The 17597-nt window shown below is 39.5% G+C and overlaps 1 protein-coding gene across 1 annotated transcript in view; it reads left to right on the top strand.

Annotated features, from left to right (window-relative positions):
• The window catches only part of Oca2 (OCA2 melanosomal transmembrane protein), a 294501-nt gene that overhangs the window by 116007 nt on the left and 160897 nt on the right, over positions 1-17597 (top strand). Inside the window, exons 16-17 of the mRNA XM_059273674.1 lie at positions 520-577; positions 1822-1930. Of these exons, the coding sequence (XP_059129657.1) occupies positions 520-577; positions 1822-1930 (167 nt within the window). The remainder of the gene's footprint in view (positions 1-519; positions 578-1821; positions 1931-17597) is intronic.

Below are 17597 nucleotides of genomic sequence, written 5' to 3'. Positions count from 1 at the left end.
TGTACTCCCAAGTACACTGCATTTAAATATTTCAAAAAACTGAAAAAATATGATTATACTGAATATGGATAGCTGTTTTTCTTGTCATTATTCTGCAAGCAAGCAGGATGACAGCTTTTACCTAGCATTTTGTTGAAATAGGTGCTATAACTAATACAGAGATTACCAAAACTATGTAGGAGACCATCAAAGCAACACCACAGACACCATACCATTGCCCTCCTCATTCTCACACACTGGCATGTATTCTTTATGACATTTTTTTTTTTACAATTGTTCTTACAACTTCTCCCAACTTTCAGATCATGATTTTTGTTCTTTTTCTTTGGAAATACAGAGTGAATAGCTTTCCTAATTTCCCTGGTCATCGTCATGGGTATCCAAGCCCTCACACGACTGTGCCAGGATCCACAAATACATCTAGGCTTCCACAGCTGTCAATGCCACCTTGCTAATCTCATGAAGCAGCAGTGAGCTTTCTGCAAAACAGAAATAATGAGAGTCCCTTTTCTTTTACAGACAAATTTCACAGGAAGATAAAAATTGGGAGACCAATATCCAGGAGCTACAGAGAAAGGTATTTTGTCTTCTTTCCTCAAGGGCTACTGAATCATGGCTTGTAGAAAGGGTGATTTTTTTCCCTCTTAGATTTTATTATTATTTTGAGTTGACACAGCTAATTATAGAACACTGTGTGGCATGGTGCCCTTTCCGGATGTAGGTGCACACTGGGCTGTGCTCACACCAGCATCCTTTGTCATTTCTCTGTGTTGGTCCCTTCAAAATTCTCTTTTCTTTCTGCTACCTCAGGTTCAGTTAGTGATTGAAAAACATTGTTCTTTTTACTCCTATAGCTTTACATGAGATATAATTGACTTCTATGTTAATGAGGGAAAACCATTCTCTAAAATGGTACTATTATTTTGTCAGGAAATGAAAGCCTTATCATTTTTTTTATATGCCCTGAAGAGTCATTCCAAGTGTGCCCTGAAAGAACTGGTGGCCACACTTTGAGCCAGCCTCTGCTCGTCAGCTCTCCTGACACAGAGAGTTTACAGGGCATGTGTTTTTGTAGTGTAATGTAGGAGATAGAGTGTTCAGGACAGATGTGAGCTGTGTGTATCCTGCCATTATGGGTTTGACTTCTGGGCAGAGCTTTGCCTCTCCTTTCTGCTCATTTTCCTGCTGTGATGAACTGTCCATGGAGCACAGCACTCCAAGGGACTCATAAGAAACAGTATCCTCATTGCCTTGTGACTCTGAAAGTCATAAACATTCTGCAGGGGCACAGCCCTCTCTGTGCTCTCGAGTGACTGTTTAGGTATACTTGTAGTTTGCCTCCCAATAAGAGGCAAGAACTGCATTTCAAGGTCTCTGGATTCCTTTCGCTGGAATAATGGTATCTAAAGAATGCCTTAAGCATGATAAAGACATGTAGAGCTGGTACTGTCATGTACATCATGCTTGATAACCACATCTTGTAATGACTCTTAGATGTAGCATCACATGGGCACTGCTTACAGGAAGGACAGTGGAACTCTGGGAAAGGCAGGGCACACAGGCACTTTGGGAAATGCATGTGTCTCAAAGCCCATGTGTCTGAATCTTATTTGCTGTTTCCACAAAGTTTTTGCTAATATCTTACTATGTTACAGTGTATATTCTCCCAGAATAGTGAAAGTTTAGTTTTCACAAAGATTTTGATGTTCTGTTTTTTTTAAGGAAGTACTTATAGTGATTCAAATGATGTAGGACTGTGGATACACTTCAAGAATCCGAAGACTGTACTGAGCAAATGAGTTGTGTTTCTCTTTCTCATAGCACAGGATATTGGACAGGAGTCTGCTTGTCAAGTGCCTGACAGTGCTGGGATTTGTTCTCTCCATGTTCTTTCTCAATTCCGTTGTCCCTGGCATTCATCTTGACCTTGGTGAGTTGAATATTCTGTTGACTTCTGTTGCTAGCTTTTGTGTCTGATGCTGCAGTGTGGATGGGAAGGCTTCCAAGCCTGTTCCCAGATGATGACTGTACCTCAGGCTGCTGTGCTGAGATGGATGTGGGCAGCCCTCAGTGGAAGGAAGGTTTTCTGTGTGACTTTCCTCTTTGTTGGGAAGAAGGGACAGTATAACTGAGTGACAGTCCATCTGCAGCCCCTTCAGGGGTCAGTGTTAGAAGGGATGTAGAGTTGGTACTGCCAGGTCTATCATGCTTGACAACCATGTTTTGAAATGGCTCTTAGAAGAGCCTGAAAGTCGTATCAGCAAAAGTAGTGTTGCCTTCCACTCAGCATGACATCAAAAGCAAACTTATAGGTGGAGTTTTTCTGTGTCTTGGCAGCCACTTCCCAAATAACCACCCAGAGGCTTAATATGGTTAATGCTTGGTCAATAGTTCAGGATTATTGCTAGCTAGCTCTTACATTTTAAGTTAACCCATATTCCTTATTTATACTCTGCCATATGGCGGTACTTTTATCAGCATGGCATGTTCATCTCCTGTTCCCTCAGCATCTGCTGGTGACTTCTGATTCCACCCTTCTTCCTTCCATCATTTTCAGTTTGGCTCTCCTGCCTAACTCTATCCCATCAGCTTATTTATTAAACCAAACAACATAATACATATTCACATGTGGTGATATTTTATTTGTGCCGAAATGTGATATTTTATTTGTATGTTAATAAATAAAGTTTGCCTGGAGATCAGAGGTCATAGCCAACCATAAACAGAAGTCAGGCAGTGGTAACATATGCCTTTTTTTTAAAAAAAAAATTATTTTATTTTATAATTTAATTTAATTTTACATATCAGCCATGGATTCCCTTGTTGTCCCCCCTCCTGGCGGGCCCCCTTCCCCCCCTCCAGCCCACCCCCCATTCCCATCTCCTCCAGGGCAAAGACTCCCCTGGGGATTGAGTTCAACCTCATAGATTCAGTCCAGGCAGGTCCAGTCCCCTCCTCCCAGGCTGAGCCAAGTGTCCCTGTTTAAGCCCCAGGTTCCAAACAACCAGCTCATGCACTGAGGACAGGTCCTGGTCCCACTGCCTGGATGCTTCCCAAACAGATCAAGCTAATCAACTGTCTCACTTATCCAGAGGGCCTGATCCAGTTGGGGGCTCCTCAGCTATTGGTTCATAGTTCATGTGTTTCCATTCATTTGGCTTTTTGTCCCTGTGCTTTTTCTAATCTTGATCTCAACAATTCTTGTTCATACAAACCCTCCTCTTTCTTGCCAATTGGACTCCTGGAGTTCCAGCTGGGGCCTGGCCATGGATCTCTGCATCTGGTTCCCTCAGTCATTGGATGAGGTTTCTAGGATGACAATTAGGGTATTTGGCCATCCTATCACCAGAGTAGGTCAGTTTGGGATGTCCCTTGACCATTGCCAGTAGTCTATTGTGGAGGTATCTTTGTGGATTTCTGGGGACCTCTCTAACACTTTGCTTCTTCCTATTCCCATGGGGTCTCCATTTATCATGGTCTCTTTTCCTTGTTCTCCCTCTCTGTTCTTGATCCAGCTGGGATCTCCCGCTCCCCTAAGCTCTCTTTCCCTCGACCCTTGCCCTTCATTACCCCCACTCACGTCCAGGTTGTTCATGTAGATCTCATCCATTTCTCTGTCATTGGGTGATCCCTGTGTCTTTCTTAGGGTCCTGTTTTCTAGGTAGCCTCCCTGGAGTTGTGAGTAGCAGTCTAGTCATCTTTGTTTTGCATCTAGTATCCTCCTATGAGTGAGTACATATTATGTTTTTCTTTCTGAGTCTGGGTTACCTCACTCAGGATGATTTTTTCTAGATCCATCCATTTGCCTGCAAACCTCATGATGTCATTGTTTTTCTCTGCTGATTAGTATTTCATTGTGTATATGTACCACATTTTATTTATCTGTTCTTCAGTTGAAGGGCATCTAGGTTGTTTCCCGGTTCTGGCTATTATAAACAATGCTGCTATGAACATAGCTGAGCATGTGCCCTTGTGGTATGATTGAACATTCCTTGGGTATATGCCCAAGAATGGTATAGCTGGGTCTTGGGGGAGATTGATTCCCAATTTTCTAAGAAAGTGCCATATTGATTTCCAAAGTGGTTGTACAAGCTTGCATTCCCACCAGCATGGAGGAGAGTTCCCCTAGCTCCACATCCTCTCCAGCATAAGGTGTCTTCAGTGTTTTTGATCTTAGCCATTCTGACAGGTGTAAGGTGGTATCTCAGAGTCATTTTGGTTTGCATTTCCCTGATAATTAGGGATGTTAAGTAATTCCTTAAATGTCTTTCAGCCATTTGAGCTTCCTCTATTGAGAATTCTCTGTTTAGTTCTATAGCCCATTTTTAAATTGGACTGTTGGGCATTTTGATGTCTAATTTCTTGAGTTCTTTATATATTCTGGATATCAGTCCTCTGTCAGATGTGGGGTTGGTGAAGATCTTTTCCCATTCTGTAGGTTGTTGCTTTGCCTTGTTGACCATATCCTTTGCTCTACAAAAGCTTCTCAGTTTTAAGAGGGCCCATTGATTGATTATTTCTCTCAGGGTAACACATGCCTTTAATCCAAGTACCAACCATAGAGACCCAGAGGCATGTATAGACAGGCAGTGACAAGGAAGTGACGTGGCTGGGCTTAAAGCCAATGAGAAGGCAGAACAGGAAGGCAATAAAGGCACAGGTTAGACAGGAAGAGGCTCTCTTGGGAAGCTATGGTGATGTAGTGAGCTAAGGTTAGTTGGTGGCTATTGCTCTGATCTCTACAGCTTATACCTCTGTATTTGGCTCTGTGTTTCTTATTTAATAAGACTGTTTAGAAATTCATCTACATTCACAGTGTACAGAAGGATGACTGTGAAGGGGCTGGGAAATTGGGAGAGCTCTACTGAGCTCAGTGTCCTCTCTGGCTACAAATCGTTTCTCCATGCAGTGAACTTTTTCTCCCTTTGGTCCATTCTCATTGTCAGCACATTCTCTCTAGTGGTTAGACACTGCCCTCCTCCAGTTCTGTGTCAAGGTCTCACCTGTGTCCAGGGGAGAAATGGCTCTTTCAGGTTGAAACTCCCAGCGCCCATCCTCTCCACAAATATCCTATACTTGCCATAGACTTCATGTTATTTCACAATGATCTTTGTAAGTGTCAGTACTTGAAATATAACAACAAAAAATTTACTTGTAAAATCTACCTCATATTAAAGTATAGATCAGTGAGAGATAGATGTCTGATGTGGTGTCCAGTTTGGCCAGTGACCTGGGCTTGGCTGTGAGCCCACAGGTGTTCTTTATCTTTATCTACACCAGAACTGATCTTCCTGGAGTCTCCTGAAGTCCCGAGGAAAGCAAAAGGCAGTGTTAACAATGACATGGATCTCAACTGCTTTTGGTGGGGGTACATCTAGAAACTGTTAAAGTGTGATTGTTTTAATTATACCCAGGGAGGCCATAATTTTAACATTGCAGACTTTTAATCATTGAGAAGGTTAAGTCAGCATGGGTAATTAAAGAAATATAGTGAAACAAGTGTACATGAACAGGGGCTTTCCATTCAAGAATTCTTTTGGGTGCTCACAGATAAGTTCGTTTTATTTGTCCTTGAAAAGAGTATACAAGCATTTGAAAAACTAACAACATGTGGAAGCTTATACACAATTAACACAATTTTTGCTAACATTTGCCACATCTTTTTTGTTTGTTTGAGTCAGGGTTTCTCTGTGTAGTCTTGGCTGTCCTGGAACTTGCTCTATAGACCAGGTGGGCCTTGAACTCAGAGATCTGCCTGCCTCTGCCTCCTGAGTGCTGGGATTAAAGGTTTGTGCCACCATGGCACTTAAAGACACATCTTCATACAAACTTTTAAAAAGTTTTGGTTACCATTGGGGAAGATCAGCCCCTCCCACCTTTTTGAGATTGTATTTTATTTTAAAGGATAAATAATTTTTATTTGTGAAAACATTCAAATTTAAAAATAATGTAGGTCTATGAGCTAGAAATATGTGTATTCCTATTTATATAAGATGACTGAACAAAACTTTTTGTTTAAAGATGGAAGTTCTTTTCTTTTCTTTTTGTTTTGTTTTCAATACTTGTGGACCATAGTCTCTCCTTCCTCCACTCCTCCCAGTCTCCACCTGACCCCAACCCCAATCTCTTCTCTTTCTCAGGTCTTCCAACTTCAGAAAAGAGCAGGCCTCCCAGAGATATCAACAAAACAGGGCATAACAAGTTACAATATAACTAGGCACAACCCTCATATCAAGACTGGACAAAGCAACCCAGTAGGAGGAAAAGAATGCCAAGAGCCAGAGTCAGAGACAGCCCCACTCCCACAAAGGAGTTCCACAAAACCATCAAGCTCACAACAGTAACATATGTCAAGAGGATGTAGCATAGACCCATGCAGTCTCCATGATTGTGACTTCAGTCTCTGTGAGCCCCTATGAGTTCTGCTTAGTTGATTCTGTGGGCCATGCTCTCCTGGTGTCCTTGACTCCTCTGGCTCCTAAATTTCTTCTTCCCTCTCTTCTTCTGGGTTCCCTGAGCTCCAAAAGAAGGGATTTTGATGGAGATCTCCAGTTTAGACTCTTTCTGCATAATATCTGGCTGTGGGTCTCTGTACCTGCTTGCATTTTAATTATTATAACATTTTCTTTTTCCCTTTTCTTCACTCAAACCCTTCCATATACATCACCACATATTTCTTCAAATTCATGGTGGCTCTTTTTCATATCTATCTATCTATCTATCTATCTATCTATCTATCTATCTATCCATGCACACACATATATATGATTGACGATATACATGATGATAATATATATAATATATTATATATAAATGATTGATGATATATATGATGATACATATATGTAATGTGTGTATATATATATTCCCAAATATAACTTGTTGAGTCCATATAATGTTACTCATATGTAGGTTTTCAGGGCTGAATGTTTGGCACTGGACAGCCAATTGGTGTGCTGTTTCCTGGGAAGGCCACATTGCTGGATCTCAGCTTTTGTCAGTTTTCTGTGGTTCATGTAGGGCTGAGGCCTCATAAGCCCAGCCTTTGTACGAAGATGCCTGGTCTCTGTGCTACTGTTGTACCTGTGACTGCGAGGATTATTTCTGTTCTACTTTTAATGCTAGTGTTGTTTTTTCCCCCTTTGGCTGTGAACAGATATCTTATCAGGGATCCTAGGATACATATTGCCTTTATTTGCTTCTTTATCCTGAAAGGTTAAGTTGGATAGGAAAAAGTCTGATTAGTATTTTTAAGACAGAATATTTAAATGGGGATATCTTCATTTACGTAGTACTAGGTTTCAGAAGGACATTTTCTTGAAAATGCATAAAATACTTTGAGCACATCTCTCCATTCCACCATCTCCTTTCCCCTCTCCCCTCCTATTAGTCCCCTTGTCCCCTAAAGTGTCCTTTCCACTTTTATGTCACATATATAATGATTAGATATAGAATCTAAGAATCACGGATTACAGAAACTTACTTGTTTAACTCTCTTAATGTAGTGAAATCCATTTTCCTGAAAATGGCACACTGTCCTTATTTCGTGTGTGTGTTCCACATTTTCTTGTTGCATGAATCCTAAATGGTTTTATAATAAAAAACCTGAAGCCAGATACTGGGGTAAATGCTGAAAGATCAGAGAGACAAAGGAACAAGCCACAGCCATTTCTCATCTCACCAGCTCCATGAATCCTCTGACTGAATGTCTCTGACTACTCAGTCAAAAGGAGTCCAGCCCCAAAGGCTTTAGTTCCTGTTTCCTTATGCCTTATATACCTTTCTCTGCCCAGCCACATCACTTCCTTCTTAGTGCTGGGATTAAAGCATGTGTACTTCCCAAATACTGGTAGCAAAAGCAGTGTTGAGATTAAAGGCGTGCGACTTCCAAGTACTGGGATTAAAGGTGTGTGCCACCACTGCCTGGCTCTGTTTCTCTCCTAGACTGAGTCAATCTCATATAGTCCACGGTAGTTTGAACTCACAGAGGTCCAGACTGATCCCTGCCTCCTGAATGCTAGGATTAAAGGTGTGTGCCACCACTGCCTGGCATCTATGTTTAATCTAGTGGCTTCTGTTCTCTGATCTTCAGGCAAATTTTATTAGAGTACACAATATATCACCACATTTTCTCTTCCCATTTCCCTACTCTTGAATTTCTAGCTGGTCTTATGACCTAGCTGTTGTGAACAGAGCTATAACAGACATTGATACAAAGTGTCTCTGTGTATGCTTGATCTATTTTTTTAGTTTTTTTTGAGAATCTGCCATACTGATTTACATAATGGCTGTACTGACAGTGTGTCAAGGTATTGTTCAAATCCTCATCAGTATTTGTTACCATGTACTCTCTCTCTTTTTGTTTTGTTTTTTGAGACAGAGTTTTTCTGTGTAGCTCTGGTTGTCCTGAAACTCACTTTGTAGATCAGGCTGGCCTCAAACTCACAGAGATCCACCTCCCTCTACCTCCCAAGTGCTGGGTTTAAAGGTGTGCACCACCACCTGCCTGGCCTATCATGCGTTCTTAATGACTGTCATTCTGATAGGGTGATATGGAGTCACATTTTAGTTTTTTTTAATTTTAATTTATTTTTTAATTACACTCATGCTATTAATTACACTTGTGATATTCTTTGATTACATTCACAGTATTCATTCAATAATTATATTTATGATATTCATTAATTACATTAATTGTATTGATTTATTACATTCATGATATTATGTCCTGATACTACTGTCCATTTGTGGGGTTTTTCCATCACACAGATCAGAGATTCTGTACTTAGGAAATCATTGCTCTATATTCCTTTCTTCTCTATCTTGAGATAATGTCTAATCTTTCTGTCTCTATGAATTTGCATAGTCTATATATTTCATGTAATACAATTCTATAGTATTTATCCTTTTTTTTTGAACGTAAAAACATTTTATGTACAACTGCAGGAGAAATAATACTCAGATAGTTTGAACATTAAAAACAGGTTATAATTTAAAAGTCTAGGGTTATTTTAAACAGTAAAATATTTTCTCTATAGAAAATAGTATAAATGATAACATTTCCCAATAAGCCCTTTTAAGTCAAATGATAGCTGAATTATACATATAAATATTGATTAGATTCTGGGATACAGAAGAAACCTATCTTCATCTGTTTAGAGAGCTATCTTTTACTTCAGTTGTGTAAGTGAGTTTCCTATTCATCTTCTCCTTCACTGTTTGATTTACAGTAGACATTTTTCCATAGGCTAATCCATATTCTAAAAAGATTTTAGCCTCCCCTCCTGAACGTACCAGCATTTTCTTTCATCAGCTTGATATAGTACAAATTCTTATCCTAATAGTGAAATGTTTCACTAAAGCTTGCCCAGTGATTGGGTAAAACAAAAACTTATTATAAGCCACAGTCATCCTAGGGTCTCCCCTGCTAGGTAGCCTCCCTGGATCTGTGGGTTTCAATATTTTAGTTTTAATATGAATTTTTCTGATGTTGAGTGATGTTAAACATTTTTCATGTGTTCATGGCTATTTGTGTTTCATACTTTGTCAATTCATTATATTAGTTTATTATTTATTCCTATTTTAATTTCTGGAGCTCTGTATATTTTACATGTTAACTGTCTGTCAAGTATACAGGAAGCAAAGATGTTATCCTATTCTGCAATGTAGGACCAGAAACTCTGAAACTGTTAGAGGGAAAAATAGGGAAAACATGTAAGGATTGGCACCTCTATTTTTAAGGGATTATTTTGTTGTTTATTATATATATGTATGGGTATTTTCATGCAAGTGCAGGTGTCCACAGAGGCAAGAGGTATTAAAACTGGAAATCAGGGGTTGTAAGCATTCTGATGTGGGTGTCAGGAATCAAACTCAGGTCCTCTACAAAAGCTAGTGTGCCAGAGGATGGACCGGCCCATATCAATTAACAATCAAGAAAATGCACCACAAACATTTTCTCAACTGAGGCTCCCTCTTCCAAAATGACTCTAGCTTGTGTCAAGCTGACATAAAAATTAGTCAGCACACTATGTATTGTGCAAATCAAAAGCCAAATAATATAAAGTAGCATTGTATAACATCATGGTATCATGTAGTGTGATGTCGTGTAATATAAAATGATGTCATAGCACATTACATGTATCATGTAACAAAACATGAAAACAACAAATATAGAGCAATCATTATGTAGCATGATGTAATGCACTATAATGTGAAATAAAGCATATAGTCTCATGCATTGCAAAATGATGTTGTGAAATATGTATCATGTGACAAAATGTGACATCATCTGACACATTCCGTCTTTGAAGAACCAGAACCTAAGCACAGCATTGACTCATTATTCTCGTTTTTAAAATTATCACAGAACAGAGTGGACTTTTTCTTGTGAAATTCTATTTCTTTTGTTTTGTTTTTTTGTTTTTTTTTGAAATTCTATTTCTTTTAATGCCTATGGAGGTTTATGTAACTACCAACATATTCAGAGTACAATCCCACAAGCCCCTGCACTCTCCTCTGTGGCTGTTTCCCCTCCCATCAACAACTGGTCAGTTTCCACCATAATCATGTCATGTTTTCTGAGAAAGTCATATATGTGGAACGAGGTGGTATGCAACCTTCTGAGATGAGCTTCTCCTGCACTCACTCTCCACGGCTGGCACAGCCTTCCCTGCTGCAGATTGTGTCAAAAGTTGGCTCTACGGTGTGGAGGCACCAGGTTTGTGTGTTCATTCATTCACTGAGGGTCAGCCCACTCTTAGCAACTGTGAATAAGCTGGGCTCAAATGGCAACAAACTTAAGGATTTGTGCTAATTTAAATTTTCATTCTTGGCTACTTATCTAGAGGGTGAGACCGTTAGTCATTTGTGTATATACGTTTGGCTGTAAAAGAAATTGCTGGAGTTTTTCAGAGAGGCTGTTGTTTTTGCATTCTCACAGCACGAACACAGCCTCCCCGGCACCAGGCAGGATGGACTCCCTCTCTTAGGGCTTGTCTGATGCACACGAGGCATCTCTTAGTGTCTCTCTGTCTCCGAGCAGTTTATTTGTTGTCTTTGAGGGAGTATTTTTAGTGACAAGCAATCTATTTGATTTGTCTTAAGCATCAGAGAGGAATGTGGGGATGATTATGGGCTGCCAGCAGAGGTCAGATGAGGACAGGCTTTGAGCGGTGCACGTGATAGATGCTGCTGCTCCACATGGGCAAACCTGCTGGTCCCTCAGTTGCCATGCATTTTCTCTTTTCCTGGCAATTCTTCAATCAGGTTATAAATCTGCTTCAGCCACACACAAGGAAAAAGCTGTTTGGAGCTTCAGAGTCCCAGGTGACGACTCTGATTGGTACAGGTAGTGTTACTTCCCTAACACTGGAAATGCCAGCCAAGAGGGCAGGGCCACATGATAACACATGGCTGTAATGTCCAAGGGCATAATTTTTAGGGGGAGGGGGCCATTCTAGCTGGACAAACATTCTGCAAACCTCCTAATATATTCATTAGTCCCTCTAGTGTCTGCTTGGTATCATTGTCTCTTGGTATCTTTGAGAGATGATTCCAACACTCCCCCAGGGATCCAAAAACCTTTGGATGCTCAAGTTCCTTAATTAAAATGGCATATGTTTGCATATAGCCTAAGTACCTCCTCCTCTGGGCTTTAACTTACCTCTAGATGATTTCTGTTTCTCCTCCTGCTATTCCTCCTCTTCCTTGTCCTCATTCAGCTGCTTTAGTATTTGGGATCGAACTTAGGACCTCACAAATGGTAGGCAAGTTTTCTACTGTATCCCCAGCCGCTCCATTTGAAATTATTTTGATACAGGTCCTCACCAAGTTACTCCTGGTTGGCCTTAAGTTCACTGTAGTCCACACTAGCTTTGAAGGTTTCCTTCTTCAGGCTCAGCCTCCCAAGTATCTGGTAGTTCACAGTTCTACCACCAGGCTTTGCTGATGGTATACCTCTTGTAGTACAAAGGTTTTCGATTTTGAGGAGGCTCGATTTACCTCTTGGAATACTGTGATCTTGGCATTACATCTAGCTATTGCTTACTCACAGGTCATGAGGATGTATGCCTGTCTCTTTTAGTTTTAAACTTTTAGCTCTTCAGTTTTGTTCGTTAAACCATTGCCTTTGAACCATTGCAAGAAGAGAACTGTTTTCTTCATCAGAAGCACTGTAACTATGAGCATGGTCTTTATGGGATAAAACTTTATTCACATGTTTATTTCTTTGTGGATCAGTATCAGTGGTTTGCATGTTTTAGGAGTTTGGTCGCTTCATGTGGATTAACAGAACTGAAGATTTAGTTATTATCTGAGTAGGTTAATCTGCATTTTATGTGGGTTAACATGAAATTCAGTTATCTGAGTAGGTTAATCTGCATTTTATGTGAGTTAACATGAAATTCAGTTATCTGAGTAGGTTAATCTGCATTTTATGTGGGTTAACATGAAATTCAGTTATCTGAGTAGGTTAATCTGCATTTCATGGCCAGTTGATGCATCTGTTACTTTTCTCATCACTGGGACAGAATATCTGTCAGAAGCAATTTAATGGGTGAATGATTTACTCTGAGTCAAACTAGAAGGTTACAGTCCCCGTGTTTGGGAGGGGCATGGCCCGTGTTGGCACTGTCCATGGCTTGACCTAGAAGTAGAGTCTTCCCACAACCTAAGGGCCCATGCTAGACAGGCTCCATACTCAATTGGCTCTACAACCTCCCCAAACAACACCACCAGCTGGGGACCAATTGTTGAACACATGCGTCTGTTAGGGATAATTTTGCATTCAAACCATAATCATTTAGCTAAGTATTTGTCAATTTTATTATCTTTTCAAAGAGCCAATCTTGGCTTCATTGATGTTTCCATTGCTTTGTGTATTTTCTTTTTCTTTAATTTCCAACACAACTTTTACCATTTTCTTTCTTATGCTTACTTTGGGTTTACAGTGCTCTGTTATTAGTTTCTTAGCACCAAAGTTGAAGTGATTGCACTGAGGTCTTTTGGAGTAGGCTATCTTATGTGATTATTGCCTTATGTGTTCTCAAAAATGCCGCTCTACTGCGTTTCCATTTCTATTATTTCAAGGAATTTTAAATTTTACTTTTGAGCTTTAAGAAAAAATCCTATTAAGGAATTTATGGAGCATGGTGCTTCACTTGCACATATTTTTGTATTTCCCAAGTTTTCTTTCATCATTAACTTCTGAATTTCACTCCAGTGTAGATATCTAATTTATTGTGATTTCAATACTCATAAGTTTATTAGTATTTATTTATGGAATAATGTTTTAGAGAATTTTGTATATGGACACAAGAGATTTTGTGTTGACTTGTGTGAAGAAGTGTGCCGACACCCAGTAGGTCTAGTTTTCTCCTTTTCTGATTCAAAGTCTCTCTGTCTCATCTGTCAGCATTTTGTCCATTACTGAAATGAGGGTATTGAAGTTTCCAAATATTATTGAATTGTCTGTTCAATTACTTCATCTTATGCTTTATGTACTAAAAAGCTTTGTGTTAGAGGCATTTACGGACTTGTAATGTTTTCTTGGTGGATTTCCTCCTTTGCCAGCATATAGTACACTCCTCAGAGCAAGTTTCTTTCATCTTGAAGTCTTTGTTACCTGGCATCAGCACAGTCAATCCAATATTTACTTACTTACTGTTACTAATCTACATTCAGTCTTACATCTCTGAGAGTTGAGTCCATGCGTAGTGCATGCTCAGCAAGTGCTCTGTCACTGAGCTGCATCTTGAGCCCTTGGGTTTTAGGGGCAGGCACTAAGGGACTCAGCCTGGCCTCAAACACATTCTGAAGCCCAGGCTGGCTTTGAACTCATGATCCTCCTGCCTCAGCATCCTAACTGCCAGGATTATAGGTGTGTGATATCACATGTGGCTCATGGCTTTATTTTGTGTCTTTTTCCTTCATTTTATTTCCCATTTAGCTGTGTACAGCTTATACTTGAATCATTCATGTGCTAGTATCTGCCTTTTGTTTAGAGTGGTTAATATTTTTGTATTCAATGTGATTACTGAGATGACAGAGATTAATCTATACTTCACTATTAACTTTTGTGGGGAGTGTCTGCAAACACCATGGCCAGCAGAGTGTCAGTCCACATGAGGCAAGAAAGAAATATGGTTCAACATGACTCAGCAGCTGGTGTTGATTCAAATTTTGAGAATCTGGCATCAGGTAGTTTATTTTAGGCATAGTTAAGCACAACACAATATGGAAACAAGTTTCCTAGTAGTAATGAACTCAATCCTGTGTGTATAACAAAGCTTAAGACATGATTACATAGAAATTTGTAAAGTATAAGTGACATCTTCCATAAAGATAAGGCTCAAGGTAAGCAGCTCATGATAAGGATCTGGAAGAGGACAGCACTATAGACTGAGATAAATGTAAGAGTCTGGAGGAGTCAGGTGTGGCCTGGCCATACAGATAGCGCAGAGGTTACCAGGCTGTTAACCACATCTATTCCCAGCCTTCTGGTTGGAAAACATGTTATATGCCCTTTTCTTTCTGTGTGATTTTTAAAAAATTTAATTAATTAATTTTTCATTCCAACCGCAGTTTCCCTATTCCCTCCTCCCCTTCCCTTCTGCCCCATCTCAATCTACTCCATTGTTTCTGTTCAGAAAGGGACAGGCCTCCCATGGGTATCAATATAGCACAGCATATCAAATTGCAGTTAAGACTAAGCACCTCCCCTTGTATTTAGGCAATCCAGTATGAGGAAGAGGTTCCCAAGAGTCAGCCAAAGTGTCAGAGACAGTCCCTGCTCCCATTATTAGGAGTTCCACAAGTAGACCAAGCTACAATACTGTCACATGTATGTAGAGGGCCTCGGTCGGTCCCATGTCGGATCCCTAGTTGTTGGTTCAGACTCTGTGAGTTCCTATGAGCCAGGCTAGTTGTTTCTGTGGATTTTCTTGTGATGTCCTCGAACCCTCTGGCTCCTATAATCCTTCTTCCCTGTCTTCTACAGGATTCCTTGAGCTTTGTGGGTCTCTGCATCTGTTTCCATCAGTTACTGGATGAAGGCTCTTTGATAACAGTTGGGGTAGTCACTCATCTGATCACTGGAAATGGCCAATTCAGGCTATGTATCCACTATTGTTAGGAGTCTTAGCTAGGGTCATCCTTATAGATTCATGGGAGTTTCCCTTGCATTAGGTTTCTAACCCTGAAATGCCTTTCCCCTTTCCAGACATACCTTTCAATACTCTCCCCTCTATACACTACCTCCAACCTGATCCTTCAAGTTCCCATGCCCATCCACCCCTAGTCCAACCAGAAGATCTCTTCTATTTCCCTTTCCCAGGGAGATCCATGTATTCCCAACTTGGGTCCTCCTTGTTATCTATCTTCTCTAGTCTGTGGATTGTAGCATACTTATCCTTTACTTTACATCTAATATCCACTTATGAATGAATATATACCGTGTTTGTCTTTCTGGGTCTGGGTTACCTCACTCAGGATTTCTTCTAGTTCCACATCTCTCCTTTGAAGAGACAACCTTGCATGGTTAGCATTCCTGTTTTCCCTGGTGCTTTCCCATGAGCATAAGAGGCCTGTGTCTCCTACAAATTATGTGTGTATCTTACATTGTTTTGTCTTTTTATTCTTCCATTTCTTATTTTTGTGTAAGATGCTTCCAAAGTGATTTTAGTTCCATATCATTTTATTTTATGAGTTATTTTCTTAATAACTGTCATGGTTGTTGCAAGAAACTCATTAACTTACAACAGTCTAGTTGAGATCAACACCAATTTAATTTTGATTGTATAAAAAATTTTCTTCTTTATAGATTTCTCATCTCTTTGTCTTTTGTGCTATTATGGTTACACAATTTTTAATCTTTAGATATTTTATGTTCACTGTTTTGCAGTTATTGCTTTATGATGTCCGTGTTTTAAATAATTTGAAAGATACAAAGATTATACTTACATTGTTTTTGTTTATTTACATAAATGCTCCCATAAGTGCTATTTATTCATATGGCTGGAGTAACTTTCCCAAATGTCTTTCATTTAAGACTCAAGGACTTCTTTTAGTATTTCCTAGAATAATGGTATCTGTGAGTTTTCCTAGTTTTTGTTTATATAGGAATTCAGTATTGTCTTTCATTTTGACAGTTTGGTTGTGTATGGAATTCTTGGTTGAGTCTTCTTCTTCTTCGTCAACACTTTGACTCTGTGGTCCCAGTACCTTCCAGCATTAGTACCATGTGATTGCTAATTTTGTTGAGTTCACGGTCGGTTGCTTTTCACTGGCTCAAAACTTTCTCTTTGTGCCTGTCTCGTCTCTCAGCAGTTTTACCATGATGTATCTGAGTGTGGTTCTCTTGGAATATGTCCATATTGGACTTAACTGAATTTTTTTGGATGTTGAGATTATTTTTTTTCTTTACATTTGGGTAGTTTTACCCATTATGTTTTCAAATATTCTTTCTGTCCTTCTCCTTTTGCCTTTCTTTCTAGAATTCTTATGATTCATATATTGGTCTGCTTTATGGTGTCCCACAGCCTCTGATGTTAATGATTTCTGCTTACTAATCTCCTTCCTAAGATCAGAACTTGTTCTTATCAGTGTTCAGCTTACCCTTTGCATTACTAAAAGCTTTAAAAAACTTCCAGATTTCCAAAACCCTCACCATAATTTTATTTCTTTTAAGGGGGAATTGACTTTTGGAGTTCTTATTTGATATTCACATTAACATTCTTCCCTAGATGAATTTTGATACATTTGTAATTATGGAAATATGTTCTGCCACTGTCAATAAAGACTTTTTGATTAATATTTTTTCTTACAATATATTTTGATCACATTCTCATATCCTCCCAGATCCTCCCCATCTCTCTACTCTCCAATTTCATGTTCTTCTCCTCTCTTTCAAAAATTAAAACAAACAAACAAAAAATGTAAATCAAACCAAAAAAACAAAATAGACAAAAAACCCAATTAGACAAAAAATACAAAAAACAAAACAAACAAAATGTGCATAAAAATACATGAAATTTAATTTTATGTTGGCCAACTCATGGGAATGAGGCCTGCCTTGGGATGTGGTTGATATTCCAGTGATACTCCATTGGAGGAAACTTATTTTCCCTTTCCATGAGGTTTCAATTGCAAAGAGCTTCTTGGTTAGGGAGGAGACTTTTTCTTCACTTTCCAATAAAGACTTTTTTTTGAGGGAAGCTGTTTCTGTCCATTGCTGATTGATGATTTGTACATTTCTCCTTGGAGATTGTTGAGATCTCTGAGAACCTGGAGAGTTTTGGTTGTTAGAGTAACTTCAATGATCTGGCTGACCTGCACTTGTTGGCCATCATACAGACACTGAGATATGAAGTTAAGAAGGCTGGCTCAGCTGGGCGGTGGTGGCGCATGCCTTTAATCCCAGCACTCAGGAGGCAGAGCCAGGCGAATCTCTGTGAGTTCGAGGCCAGCCTGGGCTACCAAGTGAGTTCCAGGAAAGGCGCAAAGCTACACAGAGAAACCCTGTCTTGAAAAACCAAAAAAAAAACCAAAAAAAAAAAAAAAAAAAAAAAAAAAAAAGAAGGCTGGCTCCTCTCCTCTGG

Source organism: Peromyscus eremicus, chromosome 1 (assembly GCF_949786415.1).
Source record: "Peromyscus eremicus chromosome 1, PerEre_H2_v1, whole genome shotgun sequence".
Taxonomy (NCBI): Eukaryota; Metazoa; Chordata; class Mammalia; order Rodentia; family Cricetidae; genus Peromyscus; species Peromyscus eremicus.
The sequence above is the reverse complement of the archived record's forward strand: the minus strand, read 5'-3'. Positions and strand labels throughout refer to the sequence as shown.